Source organism: Leopardus geoffroyi, chromosome D3 (genome assembly GCF_018350155.1).
Source record: "Leopardus geoffroyi isolate Oge1 chromosome D3, O.geoffroyi_Oge1_pat1.0, whole genome shotgun sequence".
Classification (NCBI taxonomy): domain Eukaryota; kingdom Metazoa; phylum Chordata; class Mammalia; order Carnivora; family Felidae; genus Leopardus; species Leopardus geoffroyi.
In genome coordinates this window covers 17,888,232-17,903,170 of record NC_059339.1, presented here as the reverse complement: position 1 = coordinate 17,903,170, position 14,939 = coordinate 17,888,232, and the positions used below count along the sequence as shown (strand labels likewise).

Genomic DNA, 14,939 nt, shown 5'->3' with positions numbered 1-14,939 from the left:
CTTTAGCTCCTAAGAAGGGCCCTCCCCGGGTGATGGCAGGGGCTCGGCAGCCTCCAGAAGGTCACGTAGACATTACTCCTGATGGTATTGCACCGGGTGGCCAGGCTGTGGCACAGCCGTGAAGGGACCGGTCCCTTCCCACGGTTTCTGTCCTGAGACTGAGTCCAGGTAAGTGCACGGGCATGAGGAGCAGCGCTGCAGGGCTGTGGCTCTGCTGTGGGGCGGCAGGTGGGCTGACCAGCAGCCGGGACTCTCCTATGGCCCAACTTGGTGGCGGTGCCTGGCCACATCCAAAGTGGAAAATGAGACTGCGCAACCTATACATTCTCAACTGTGGTGAACTTCGTTGAGTGCATTTTAGTCGGCCTCTTACCCTCTCCCCCCTTTTGGTTTTCTTAGCAAAATGAAGCCAAGCTGGATGAGATTTTAAAAGAGATCAAATCTATAAAAGATACAATCTGCAATCAAGACGAGCGCATTTCCAAGTTAGAACAGCAGATGGCGAAGATCGCCGCCTGAAGGTCCACCCCCCACCCCCAAAATGGGAGCAGGAACTCTTCGCGGTAGCCGGTTGTGGGCGTGGTCCCAGGGAGGGCGGAAGGGAGGCACTGCCATTTGGGGACCTTCCGTGTCAGCGGCCCGTGTCAATCAGCCATGGGCCGCATTCCAGTCAGAACTCAATTCGTCTCCCAAATTTGCAGAAACAAAATGTGATTTAAAAGCTGAGCTTTTTATCAGAAAGCTTTTTTGATGTTTTAAGTGTTACGTGACTTGTCGAACTTTTAAAAGACAAAAGTGCTACTTTTAAAATCCCAGATATTCTGAATTTTAGAAAACTGACCAATTCTGATTCAGTGTTGTGCCCAAGTACCTTTTTTCTTTTTTTTTTATAAACAGGGACCAATGCCACATTGCTTTTTATATTTCTTTTTTTTTTTTTTAACGTTGCCAAAACCAAAAGTAGCTCCCCCGCCCGCCGCCCTCGTATTTTGCTACTTTGCAGTATTTGTGTGTGTTTTTTTTTTTTTCCTCCTTAATTTGAAAGGGACAGCACTGTGTATGTTTATAAACTAAATGAAGATAAGATATTATTTTGTATACACGTTCATCCGAGAACAATCAGAGCAGTAGCCTCATGGTGCTGGCTCGTTTGCAGCACAAAACCCGGTCATCCTCATGACTGTACAGAAGGAAGACTTGAAAAATCATGTGGGTTCACGTCACCACCCCTCTCCTTTCACGGAGTCTTCTGATCAAAAAAGCTCCTATTGTTATCGTCTCTTTTCTTTCCTTTCTCTTTTCTAGAAACTGGGTGGTTGTACCAGAATGGAATTTCACTTCTTGGTTATCCTGTGCTTCAGATGATTATAATCTAACCTAAACTAGCGTGTGTTTCCGCAGTTTTGTTATACACGTAGAATCTATTGCATTGATCACTTTAAACGTCATAGTTCAGGTTTCGGTCAATACTTGACAAGGGTGCCCGGGACAGGAGGCCACAGGAGCCACTGTGGAGTGTTCCTTCTTGCCCATTTCAGCAGCCTGTCTTGCTCCTGAGTGCAGTAGGGGACTGTAGGCCGAGCGAACCTGCAGGGGGGAGTGTGCCCCCACGGGACCCTCTGCTCTCCCAGCACATCGCATGCCGACCCTGTGCTATGCTGGAGGCAGAAATGGCTCTCTCTGCACCCCAGAGCCCCTGCCCTCCCCTCTGTATCACAGATGCAGCCACCTCTCTCAGGGCCCCCCCAGACAGTCCTTCTGTTTTTCCTGCCTCGGCCCTCTCCACAGTCAGCTGAGATGAAGGCCAGAGGGTGCTATTGACTATTGAGACCGAGAACAGTCTAGAATGAAGCAAGACGAGGAGCACGGGCCTCTGCTGTAGCTTTAATGTGTACGAACTTGTCCCTTTGCACCCTCCACACAAACCAGCCTGCTCTGCCCCTCCAGCTCACACAGAGGCTGTGTCAAAGCACAGAGGTTCCCCCGGATTCAGGGGCCAGCGACTGAGCTCTGAATACCTGTTCCATTCCTAGGTTAGCTAGAACTTCTCCATTTCCATGTTCTCATTTTGCATGCTTGAGGAACAAGATTTAAAGAATCTCTGGGAAAGACTGAGTGTCTGTGGTCGAACATGAAACGTGGAGTGCCATTGGGACCGCCCGGGGGCTCTTGCGCATGTTCCCGCCGGTGTGGGGACGAACTGGCTGGGAGCATCTGTAACAGGGAGCCAGGATGGAGGCGGAGTGTGGCGACACTGGGTTGGAACGCGCAGTCGAGTTGGGGCTAATGTCTGCGTAGGAAAGGTACTGTGTTTTTACCCAGAATTGGGATCACTGTCTCCACAGTTTCAGGGCATCTGAATGTTTGGTGTGGTTTTGTGTGTGTATGTGTGTGTGTTTAATATTGGAGTGGATAATGAGATGTAAAGAAAACAATAATTACAGTGACTTCTATTCAAACCTGTACGTTTCTTTATCGACGTAATCTGCTGAGGACCTTCATTTTTTAAATTGAGAAGTGTTTTAAGGTTCTGACAAATTAAGTAAACAAAATTGTTGATAGTGGTGGAACACCATAGGGAACGTGGTTCAAAGAGAAGACAGAGGGCAAGGAGAAATTACCCTGATTTTAGTGATTTTAGCTTATGACTTATTTAATGAACGAATGCCCAGCCAGGCTCAGAGTCGGCGCCTGAAGCTTTGTGGATTATTTTTCCTGTTTTGTCTTTTTTTTTTTTTTTCCTTCTTCTTTTCAAAGCCGTGCTATCCCAGAGGAAAACCAGTGAATTGCTCCTAGATCGGCTCTTATAGAGCGGCCATAGTATTCTGTCAAAACACTTGCTTCCATTTTCAAAGATAAAAAAGTCATTGATTACAAAACGGTGTCCGTGTTTATTTCGCACCTTCGGCTGTCTTTGGGGCAGCGCACAGCTCCTCTGACTCAGTGGAACTGGCCGGGCGACCGTCTCCTCTCTGAGGGTGAGTACAGGGGAAGTGTGGGTGAGCCACTCAGCCCCGGCAAAGCGGGGACGTCGAGTGGGGTAGAGCGGAGAGCGTGCTGCCTGCCAGACCCCCACGGGCCTGCGTGTTTGAATCCTGCCTCCGGCCTTTACTGGAGGGGGGATCTGGGGCACATCTCCTAATCTCAAGGCATCCCTTTTCCTGCTTTGAAGGGGGGACGCAGGCTTCCGCGTGGTTTGGAAGGGAGCTACCTGGGCCCGGCCACACGAAGAGCCCTCGCCGGGTGGCTGCCCCTTTCGCTGTTTTCCTGGCGGCGCTTTTGGAAGTGTGCTCTTCGGTGGAATGTGGTCCTCTCGGCTTAGCTATGACTTTTATTCCAGTGGGAGGTTTTCAGGGTCCTTTGAATCTCGTGGCCTTTGGCAGCTTCCCTTTTTACACCAGGATATCGTCTCAGGACATTTCAGTGATCTTAGCAAAGAGTTGCCCACCGTTTGGGTTTTCCAGAGGTTTGTAAACATGAATAATTGGCGTGAAGATGCCCCCCCCCCCCGCCCCCAATACATTCTCCTAAAGTTGCTGTGGTCGGTAAGAACAGCAGCCAGGTTCGTGGTCAGCTCGTGTGGCTGCAGGAAGCAGCGACGACAGATGCTGTCTGTGCCCCTTGGTGCCCACGGTCAGGGGGCAGACGCGTGCTGGGAGGTGTTTACGACCGACGTTCTCTCGTTTTGGCTGCCTTGCCTCTTGGTCAGAGACCTAAAGGTTACCATGTCCGCCCCAGACGTCCAGCCAGGCCCCATCAAGGGAGAACTTCCGTTTTTTGAAAGGCTACTTCCCTTGCTGGTCTCGGCGTTGTGTGTCCAGAAAAGCTTTTTCTTGGCTGTTAAGAATCTGTTAACTCTAAGTGGCCCTTCTCTTCTGCTAGCACATTAGAACGTCCCGAAGCCGTCACTGGACTCGACCGTGAGTCGTGGCCACGGACACGCACGTTTTCCTGCAAGACTGAAGGGGGTATTTGCACATTGGTGCGACCTTTCCGGTGGGCGGTGTGACAAGGTCCGTCTGGAGTCTTGAATGTCCTTACCTTTTGGCCCAGGGTCTTCACCTCTGGGAATTGTGCCCCAAGGAAACTGGTAGAAGAACTCTTCAGGAACGAGAAGAGGGAAGATTAGTCTAGCAGGGTTAGTTAACTTTAACCACCCAGGACCGATTGCTCTCCACAAGCCCTCTTGAGGCCGTACGCATATACAGTGTGTATTTACATGTAGAATAAACCCAAGTTTTCTTGTTTCTATGTGGAGGTACCAGCGGTGGGTAGTTTTGACCTCATTAGATTTTCCTGAATTTTCTCACACAAATGTCTTTACTCCCAGACAGAAGTCATTAAAAGTAGGGGTGCCTGGGTGGCCAATTGATTAAGTGTCCGACTTCAGCTCAGGTCATGATCTTGCTGTTTGTGAGTTTGAGCCCCATGTCTGGCTCTGTGCTGATGGGTCAGAGCCTGGAGCCTGTTCCGGATTCTGTGTCTCCCCCCCCAACTCTCTGCCCCTCCCCAACTCATGCTCGGTCTCTCCCTCTCAAAAATAAACATTAAAAAAAAACATTCAAGGGGTGCCTGGCTGGCTCAGTCGGTGAAGCGTCCGGCTTCGGCTCAGGTCATGATCTCACGGTTCGTGGGTTCAAGCCCCACGTCGGGCTCTGCGCTGACAGCTCAGAGCCTGGAACCAGCTTTGGATTGTGTCTCCTCCTCTCTCTGCCCCTCCCCTGCTCGCACTCTGTCTCTTGTGTCAAAAATAAACATTAAGACATAAAAAACAAGTTATTAAAATTAATGTATGGGCTGCCGGGGTGGCTCAGTCAGTTAAGTGTCCGGCTCTTGACTTCGGCTCAGGTCATGATCTCATGATTTGTGAGATCGAGCCCCACCCCCACCCTGTCAGCTCTGTGCTGACCGCGCAGAGCCTTCTTGGGATTCTCTCTCTCCCTTGCTGTCTGCCCTTCCCCCACTTGCACGCAAGCTCGCTCTCTCAAAATAAACTTAAAAAAATTTTTTTTAATGTATGAGTGATGAATTTGTAATCCGTGGAAACAGGGATCCTAAACATCCTAAATCAACAGGGGCGGGGGGTGGGGCAGGAAATGATGGCGTGCCATAACCAGTTCTGGAGGCAGGGACTCCTCAGAGCCACCCGACGATACCAGTGTATATTCCTGATAGAGTCAGTAGTTAAACGGAAGGAAACTTTATTTTCAAGTTTAGAAGAAAAAATAAGCCCTTTTCCACCCAGACTTCTGTCTGGGGGGAAACGTTTTAAATCACAAAGGAAAAGATAACGTTGGCTCTGTTAAAGTGAAATTACATAAGACTTCAATATGTCAACAAAAAAATGAAGGTCATGGAACCTGGGAAATATATTTTCAACCAGTAAGATATGAAGTATATTTCCATCTAATGTATCTAATATATTTCGTGTAATATGCTTGATCTCAGATCCAGCCGCTGTCTCTGTTTGCGAAGGGGGTGATCTGTGCTGATGCGCCCGTAGCATTCCTTCCTGGCCCCTAGGAATTGAGTCTGTCAGCAAGTGGTTTATCAGAACCAGGGGTGGAAGGACAGACAGTGCTAGGAGTCACTAGGCACAGTGAGCTTTGTTCCCCCAATTGCACGTTTCTGGAAAAGGTGGGACAGAGACGAAGGGACAGACTGCTCCAGATCCAGTGGTCCTCGAGGGTCAGGTGGCCGCTAAGTTGGTTAGGTCGGTGGAAATGTGGAGGAAGGTGAGTTTAGACAAGTTGCTGAAATCTTTGCATTTCAGTGTAGTTTTCCTTTATTGTGTGGAAACGCAGCCAGGTAAGACAACTGATTTTAAAAGCCAGGGCTAGTACACGGGGAGTGGGGGGTGGGGGCGTAGCGTTGGATGAGGAACGCAGCTCCGGTGACTGGAAAGTTCGAATCCACTGCAGCTTGCTCGACCCGGGAGCTTGGGAAGGAAGATCTCTTCTGTTACCGAAACCACTGGGTGCCTCGTTTTTTGTTTTAAACGGAGAGGCTTCCTCACACGGGTCTCAAAGACTGAATATTTTTGGAAAGGATGACGTGGGGGTCTGCAGCAGCGCTGGAGAGAAATGACTCAGACAGAAGCCCAGCGGGCGGCTGCCGGTGTCGGGAAGGCTCCGGGTTGAAGGTCCAGCAGTCATCGGTGTCGCAGAGGCTCACGTGGTGCCTGTGCTGTGAGCTGCCGGCTGGTTCAGGTGATGCAGATAGATCACAGTGGCAAGGGCACCCCGCACAGGACGCCGGGGAGGCCCTGAGGGGCTGCAGAAGCTGAGAGGGTGGGTTTCCAGACTTGCTGAGCCTCACTTCCCCTGGGGGCCCCTCTGGTCCCCGGCAGCAGGCCCTGCCTTCCTCACAGACCTGCTGTCTTCTCATTACTTACAAACCGCGCCCCCCCCCTCCCCCGCCCCCGCCGCCAACTAGACGTGGTTCTGTCTTGACATTCACTGGGCGAATACTTACTTTTCCAGTGAGGGGGTAAAGGTCCAGAGGAAATTGTAGTTGAGCAAATGACCAAGTGGTCCACCTGTTCGGTGTTCGGACCACAGCTCGGTGCCCTGAGGGTCAAGACCTCAACCATCAGTATTTCAGCAACAAAATCCAAGCTTTGGGGCTATGCGGAGATAGGTCTGAGAACTGGGAAGTTGCCCCATAAATAACAGGAAGTTGTTGCAGGTTCATTTCCTCGCCGAGATGATACTTGGGTCACAGAAGATAGAAAAGGCACCTCACGGTTAAGAAACTGCTGGGCTGCTTCTGGCCACGCTCAACTACACGCGTCCCCCAAGACAGTAAAGTGAGTTCTTGGCACCCTGGCCGCTTTCTACAAGGGGCAGTGGATTCAAGTGCCATAGAAAATGGCAAGGTGGAGAATCCCATGTAGGCATCTGTGCACCTGCCAGAAACTTCCCGTTATAGAGAGACCAGACCATTGTAGGAAGAGCCTCGTAACTGGTTCCTCTAACACCACCCACCTGTTCCCTTTTTTGTTTCCAGAGTGATGTTTTCTAAAACAGAATCTGTCGAGATCTCGGGGGGGGGGGGGAACACAAGTGGTTCCCCTTGTCTCTAGGACGAAGTCATGCCCTTCAGCCTCGTCTAAGAGAGCTCCCTTGACTTGCCCCGTGCCTCCCACCCCACCTGATTCCTGTCTCTTCTCGTATCCCACACACGTTCCGCCAGCTACTCGTGTTGGCTGTAGCTTTAGAATACGTCCATATTCCAGCTGCTTCTCACACTGCCACTGTTAACCCGCTAGTCCATGGCCCTGTCATCCCTGATGTGGACCGAGCTTCTGCGTTAGGGTTCTCGAGAGAGAACCAATAGGATGTGTACATATACAGAAAGAAAAAGGTTCATTATAAGGAACTGGCTCACAGTTTTGAAGGCTGGCGAGTCCCAAGGTCTCCTGTCAGCAAACTGGAGACCCAGGAGGCCTGATATTTCCATTTGAGTCCAAAGGCAACAAAGAAATCATTGCTCAAAAGTAGTCGGGCAAGGGGATCTCCCTTACTCTCCTTGTCTGGTCTATCCAGGCCTTCGCCTGATTGGGTGATGCCCACCCACACGTTGGAGGGCAGTCTCTGCTTTCCTCAATCTGGAGATTCACATGTTAATATCTGGAAACCCCTTACAGATACACCCAGAATATTTGACCAAATAATCTAGGTACCCCCACTGGCCCAGTAAAATGAACATAAACTGTCAGAGCTTCTAAACCAAGCTTCCTGTTCCCTGCTTTAATAAGTCTGTCTTCCACACAGTGGCCAGAATGACCTTTTTTTTTTTTTAAGAGGTTTTTTTTTTTTTTTTTTTTCCCAACGTTTATTTATTTTTGGGACAGACAGAGACAGAGAGACAGAGCATGAACGGGGGAGGGGCAGAGAGAGAGGGAGACACAGAATCGGAAACAGGCTCCAGGCTCTGAGCCATCAGCCCAGAGCCCGACGCGGGGCTCGAACTCACGGACCGCGAGATCGTGACCTGGCTGAAGTCGGACGCTTAACCGACTACGCCACCCAGGCGCCCCCAGAATGACCTTTTAAGGTATTAGGCAGATGAGGACAAAGTAAGGTCCACAGACCAAATCCAACCCTCTGAAAGTTTCTGTGATAGCCCACAAGGGAAAAATAGTCTTTACATTTTTAAATGATTGGGGTGGGGGGGGGACTTTAAAAAAGAATAGTGACAAGTAAAAGGCATGTGAAACTCAAGTTGTAATGTCCATAAAGTTCATGGGAACACAGCTGCGCCCATTTGTTTAAGCCACATCTAACGGCTGCTTTTGCCTTACACCCTCGGAATTTAGTTGCAACCAGAGACTGGCTACAAACCCTAAAATGTTTACCATCCGCCCCACTAAGAAAAAGCTTGCTGATCCCCGTATTTATGGAGTCAAAACCCTCCATGGCTTCTCTCGGAACAAAAGCTGAGATCCCCACATTTGGCTGGCCCTGTCGCCTCCCCGACCTCTGATGATGTCCCCTGGTTTTCAGGAGACCCCCTGCCTTTGAGCTTCCCACATACTGCTCCCTCCAGACCACCCATCCTCCCCCCACCCCAGTGTCTGCAAGGCTCACCACTGGTCTCCCTCCCCTGCCCCCCTCCCCATAACACCTTATTTCCACGAAGACCTAGCACCTTTGATGGAGACTCGGATCGGATCAGATCAGATCGTCTCCCCTGAAGCGAATGTAAACTCCCCCAGGACAGGAACACCTTTCGTTCACTGTTATCCCTGGAATCTGGCATATTGTATTAAGAAATATTTGCTCAATAAATGAATGAAACTAGGGACACAATCTGGGGTGGGGGCATCTATTGGATTGTCTGCATGGCGGTACTTTGCTTCCAGGATATGACCCTCCCCTGACCGCCGCTGACCCCTGGCTGGGCCAAAGCCCTCCCCCCCCCCCCCCCCCGCCTTTGGAGCCACCTCCAGCGGTGCCAAATCCACGTTTCCCTTCACAGAGGCCTGGGATTTGGGGATGTGAGGGAGCAAGCAGTCAGAGCAGGTGTGTGGTGATGGAGAAGGGGCTTCTGGGTCCCTTGAGTTCCCTAAATCCACGCATAAGATCCAGCTACATTTCTAACCTTAAGTGCCACCAGCTATCCCAGGAATCCTATTGCCATTGAAGCCAGTTAGGGAGGAGTTTGCACCCAAGACTCCTTCCTCGTGGCGGTATTTCTCCATCATCAGAGCCCCGTGAGGTCTGAGTCCGGAGTTCTCCATCACTGTACCTCCCTGCCCCGTGCTTGGGGTGGGTGCTGGAGGCATTGATCCCTTCAGCGACTACTCTTGGAAAAAATCCCTGGGTTTGGAGCACATTTCTAGGCTTGATTACCCTCTGGCCTTCCGGGTCTGGGAACAGCCCCTGCGCTGACCACCCTCTGGCACCAAAGCTGACCCACTGAACCCTGGGGAACCCCTGTTCTTCGTCTCTCTGGAGGAACAGCTTCACTCTGCAGGCTTTCATCCCGGAGCTACCGGAGCTGCCCAGAGTGACAGCCAGAATCCAGGGCTCCCCAAGGGTCTGCTGCCGTTTGAGAAGGGGAATTGCATCCCAGCTGCGGTGGGCCCCCAAGTGGCCATTTCCCTTTTAGATGATTCAAATTGGCAAATCACAGCTGTGAGCCCTCCCTTCAATCAAAGAGGATGTGTGTGTTGGGGAAGTGGGGGGGGGCCGGCAGGTAGTTGAGGGTGGCCCCCCCCCCCGCCCCCGCCTTTCCTTAGAGCAGCTCTGTTCTCTCTGAGATCTTTGCTCTCATTTGAACAAAGGATCCCATGACGGGTAATTTCCCGGTGCTGCCCAGAGAGGTCAGGCTACACAGCCAGCTGGATGCTTTAGTAGGAAGCTGCAGGCTTTGTGGTCTGGTCTGGCCAACCTGGGCTCAAATCCGCCCGGGCCCCCTCCCTGAGCCTCAGCTTCCTAGGAGGCAGAATGGCCACTTGAGAAGGCAGGCATGATTCTAGGAGATCTGCAGCCCCACCTTGCCCGCGGTTTTCCCCATTTTCAGGGAAATGGGCATCTTTGGGGGACGGAGGGTGCCCACGGTGAGTTCCCAGCAAATTCCAAATGGCTTTTCGGATCTCGGCTATACCTGTCAGGTACAGTCCGTGCCCATCCATGAAATTTCAGGATTCCACGAGTGTTTAATTTTTTTTTTTTTCCTCATTTTCCTCGCTAGCTGAGCGCATAGTTGACCAGCCTACACCTGGTAAATACCAGGTCGAAGCTAAGCGTTGCTGGCTTTGGTCACCTGCACCTCCCTCTGTGTCTCTAGAACTTAACCGTCGTCGCCGTGAACTTGTCACCAGTGTGCACAGTCCCCTCCCTGCTCCACTCCCCGCCCAGAGAGAAGAGAGGAGCAAAGTGCAACCCGAATAGGCCACCGCGAAGCTGATGGGAAACACCATCACGTGGCGGCTATGAGCATTTTCACACAGCAGCTAATGTAGGCAAAATTGCCCTTCGTGCACGGACAGCCGCTCAGGGGGCGTCCAAGTAATAAGGAGGCTGTAGGCTGCTTGGATATCCAGTCTGCTGTTGTCCAAGTTGGGACCCAGTGAGCTTTAAGATGGGGTTGCTCCAGCGGTAACGGGTTAGTTAACCCCCTGCAGCACATTCCCCCCCCCCCCACAAATGGCCCTTGGTCCCCAGGCTAGTCCCACCACGGGGTCTGGGTCTGTATCGAGAGGAACCTCACACCTGCTGGCTTTGCTGACCTGCAGCTCCTCCACACCCCAGCAGATCACATGGTGTTGTAAAGTGGTGGGGACCAATCACAACAGGCAGCGTCTGCCAGGAGGGGCTGTGATAATTTGTATATTTATTCTTCTGTGATTGAACGCAGGCTCAGTAATCAGAGAGCCTGCGTTTAAACCCTGGCTCTCCTGCTTGGCTTCCTAGCTGTTTGGCCTCAGGCAAGTTACTTAACCTCTCTGGGCTTTGGGTTTTTTTTTGCCCCCCATCCAAACATGGGAATGCTAATACTACCTACCTCGTGAGGCAATTGGGACAAATTAAACTGTCAATTTGCGTCATTGTGACAAATATGTCAAGCGCCTAGGACAGTGCCTGGCACGAAGAAGCACCTGATAAATGTTAGCCGTTATTATGCTTATACGACAGGCACTGTGCTTGGCCCAGGAGGTGCGACAGTGGCCAAAAGAGGCCTGGGTTTCTTCTGGAGCTTTCCAGAGACAGAGAGATGTATCAAGTCACCACATGTGCATTGGGGAGGGGCACAATGTTGTGAGATCACAGAGTGGGGCCGGCGGTCAGGAAAGGCTTTTTCTGAGCAAATGGCACATGAACTGGGTCTGAATTGTGAGTAGGAGTTACTCAGGTGATGAGCAGTAAGGAATGCTCCAGGCAGAAGGAACTGTACGTGCAAAGGTCCTGTGTCAGGAGGAAACATGAGAGGAACTAGAAGAAGGTGCTGGAACAAGGCGGCATGTGGAGGAGATGAACTGGAGAGGAAGAGGGGGGGCAAGGCATTGGCTACCATGTCAGGGATTTGAGTCTTTATTGTAAAAGCAATGGGGAGCCATTGAATCCTGCACAGGCAGAGAGTTGTTCTTGAACTTGGAGCAAGGATTTTCCATTGAGGACTGGGGGCCTGAGACCTGTAGCCGCTCTGAAGTTTTAAGATGGAGAGACTCAGGGAGTCAGAGACGAGGCGATTGGGCTCTGCCTACATCTGTAGCCCAAAAAAACATGCTCTTGGACTTTCACTGATTCCTTGCATTGTTTTGCACTAAGCATTCACGCCTCCATTTTCCAGATGAGACCATTTTTCAGAGGGCTCAAGCGAATTGCCTAAAGCCACGCAGCAAGCTTGAAGGACCCAATTCTCATTCTCAGACCTGTGCTCTCCACCTGGCTATATTCAGTGACCCTGGATTGTGGCTTTTGACCTGGCCACGAATCTGGAGGCCCCCGGAAGGCAAGGAGTAGTAGCATCTGTCTTAGGTGTGGCTCATTCCAGTGCCTGGCACTTGTCAGGGCTCAATAAATGTGCCCTGCGCCGAGAAAGCCAGCAGCCTAGTCTTGAGAAGGACCCGTGTTTCATTCTGTCCATCCGTGGGGACCTGGTGGGTCACTTCTTATTCCAGTTTGGTTCTCCCCATAGCCAGTGTCTCTTCATTTCTCTAGGTCAGGGATCAGCCGGTGGGACAAATCTGGCTCTCCACCTGATTTTGCAAAGGAAATCTTACAGCCACGCCCATTCATTACATACGGACCGGCTCTTTCCATGTTTACCACCACAGAGTTGAATATTTGAGACAGATCCACAAAGCTGAAAAGATTTAGCCTCTGGCCCTTTGCAGAAAAAGCCCCTTGTTCCTGTTCTAGGGAAAGGAGTTGCCCTCTGGGCGGGGGCGGTTAGTCTATGATGTCTGAGTGGGTTTCTATCCCCTTCTGGAGAATCCTTCAGAGTCAGGCTGAGGAGCATAAGAGGAAGTGACTTGACTGGCCCATTGCTGCAGCCAAGGGGCCTTAGGAAACCACGGTTGGAAGCCTCGAGAAACACAGGGCTGGGGCGTGGGAAGGGCCGTCCCCCGAATACCCCAGAAGGGTGGAGACAGACCAAGGCAGCAAATGTCTAGTCATTCTGAAATCTAGGGTGTCTATGAAGTCCTTGCCTTGCTTAAAATCCCTGTTTCTTGATAACAAGGTCAACATGTAGATTGTTATGTATATTTTTCTGTTTAAAAATATAGGGAAGGAAGGTTTATGGGCAAGAGGAGAGCCACCCATCGCTGGGCCAGTCAGAGATGAGCCCTGCATTTCTTTCAGTGCCTCCGCTGAGCACCCACACTCTGCTGCGACTCTGCTCTTTATACACCTTCACCCCTGCTTTTCCACTAACGAGGCGTGAGCGCTTTGCACGGCGTGACTTTAACACCTGCCTCACGCTTCATCAGGGGGCAGCCTTCCGTGAGTTTGGGACTGGTCTGCTTTTTCCCACCGTTTCTCTCACCTTAAGTATAATTGCTCCCGTCTTGGAAGGCATTTTTGGGGAGTGTTTTCCGGGGCCCCACTTGCAGGAGTGGAAACCCGCTCACTGTGAATGCTTGGATCTCACAGGTGTTAGGTGCCATGAGATGTGGCTTTATGGGCTCCGCACAGACCGCGCCAGCCAGAGCGCTCTTAGCAATGTCTGTTCCTCTGCGAGGTCCGCTCAGCTATGCGAGTCTTCCCTTGAAAGGGTTTGCCGGCCCCCGGTTATTCCCTTTTTACACAGAGCGCTTCAGCCAGCACGATCACAGGCCAGGCGCCGAGACAGAGAGCTGGGCCTTCTTCCGGCTGCCCGGACCTGGGTCTGCCACCGACGCTGTGTGACCTGGAGCGAGGCACGGCCTCGCTTTGAGCCTCAGTTTCCCCACCTCCAAAGACGGCTCTGGGCAGTACGTGAGCCGATACGATGCGCAGCGTCTGGCCTGTGGCAGAGGCCAAGGACCATGGTAAGCGTTTGTACTGCTCGACTTTGCAGGTGAGGAAGCCGAGGCTCGAGAGAAGCGACTTGCCCAAGGTCACACAGGTCGTACGAGGCCAGTTATCCGCCCCGCTCCCCAGCCTTTCGAGTTGTCCCCTGTAGGGCCCTGCTCCCAGATGGTTTGCAAAGCTCACAGATGGCATAACGGACCAGGTAGTTTCCTTTTCCCCAGGCTGTGCCCGACCCTCCAGAGAAGCAGCATGTGGTGGCATCTGGGAGGGGGAGGAAGGGATACATCTGGGGAGTGTGGGGGTCTGCATCTGCCCCCCCTGACCCTGCCCCCTCGGCCAGTCCTTCCACCCCAGTGCCGCGGATGGGGGTAACAGCCTCTGATAGCCCATTCAGAGTTTAGCAAACGGCCGGCTCTCCTGGCCCCCTGGCCTGGAAGGGGCCAGGGACATACCCAGTTTTAAGCCTGAAAGTTCTGCATCCCCAGAACCCGGTCGGTCTCCGGCAGACCAGGAAGGGAGACCGCCCTCCCCTTGTCCTCTGCGTCTTCAGGACCTCACTGCTGGTGTCAGAACTGTGGATCTGGTAACGGATTCTGGTTCAGGATGAGCTGATCTGAGGGGTGGGGACCCAAGGCTGTTCCCAGAGGAGGGGCTGTCCTGTCTCTGACATGCTTGTGAATGCGGGCTAAAACATTGATCTGGAGCTCCTATAACCTGAGAGTGGCCTCCAGCCCCGACGTGGGTCTGTTTCGAGCTTCTCAGTCCCTGTTCCTGAGAGCTGGCTACTTCCAAACCTGCTGGGGAAGGGTGGGAAGTTCTAACATTCTTACCTCCCTTTTTGGGGCCTCGGTTTCCCTGTCTCTGCAGACCGGGGGAGTTTTTGGTCCCTTCCAGGATGGAGGCCCCAGTGGTGAATACCCACTGGGTTTCCAGTTTCCATTAAAAACATTTTTTTAATGTTTATTTATTTTTGAGAGAGAGAGAGAGAGAGAGGCAGAGAGAGAGGGAGACACAGAATGCGAAGCAGGCTCCAGGCTCCGAGCCGTCAGCCCTGAGCCTGACGCGGGGCTCGAACCCACCAACCGTGAGATCATGACCTGAGCCGAAGTTGGACGCCCAACTCGCCGAGCCCCCCAGACGCCCCCGGTTTCCATTTTAAAACAGCCTGTGTGTAAGGTAGGGTAAGAACCCCTGTCCGCCTACGTCCTGCATCCCACCTATACAAAGCCACAGGCCAGACCCCGGGAGATGATGCTTTCCTTCACTCCCTTGAGAGTTCTGTGCTCTCTTAGGTCTCCTGGCCATTGGCCGCGCTGTGCTCTCTGCCTGGGGTGCCCACCCAGCCCACCCCTACTTCTCATCCCTTCACCACTTCTTGGAAGACTCCCCTGACAGCCCCTCCCTTCGCCAGGGTGGTTTAGGGGCCCCTCCCTCGCTCACCGCAGGGTGACAATACTGTGTGTAGTGGTCTGT

At 52.2% G+C, this 14,939-nt stretch overlaps 1 protein-coding gene and 1 long non-coding RNA gene across 4 annotated transcripts in view; both read left to right on the top strand.

The window, feature by feature from the left end:
• CORO1C (coronin 1C) overlaps nt 1–2,879 on the top strand; it is a 77,091-nt gene extending 74,212 nt beyond the window's left edge. For all 3 annotated transcript variants that reach the window (XM_045458253.1, XM_045458252.1, XM_045458251.1), the window contains one exon: nt 400–2,879. In XM_045458253.1, the coding sequence (XP_045314209.1) occupies nt 400–519 (120 nt within the window). In that variant the 3' untranslated portion in view covers nt 520–2,879. The remainder of the gene's footprint in view (nt 1–399) is intronic.
• Nucleotides 2,880–2,888: 9 nt separating this feature from the next.
• LOC123588038 lies at nt 2,889–14,490 on the top strand. The gene is made up of 3 exons (XR_006707664.1): nt 2,889–4,138; nt 11,800–11,987; nt 12,740–14,490. It is a non-coding gene; the product is annotated as an uncharacterized LOC123588038 (long non-coding RNA).
• Nucleotides 14,491–14,939: the final 449 nt, after the last annotated feature.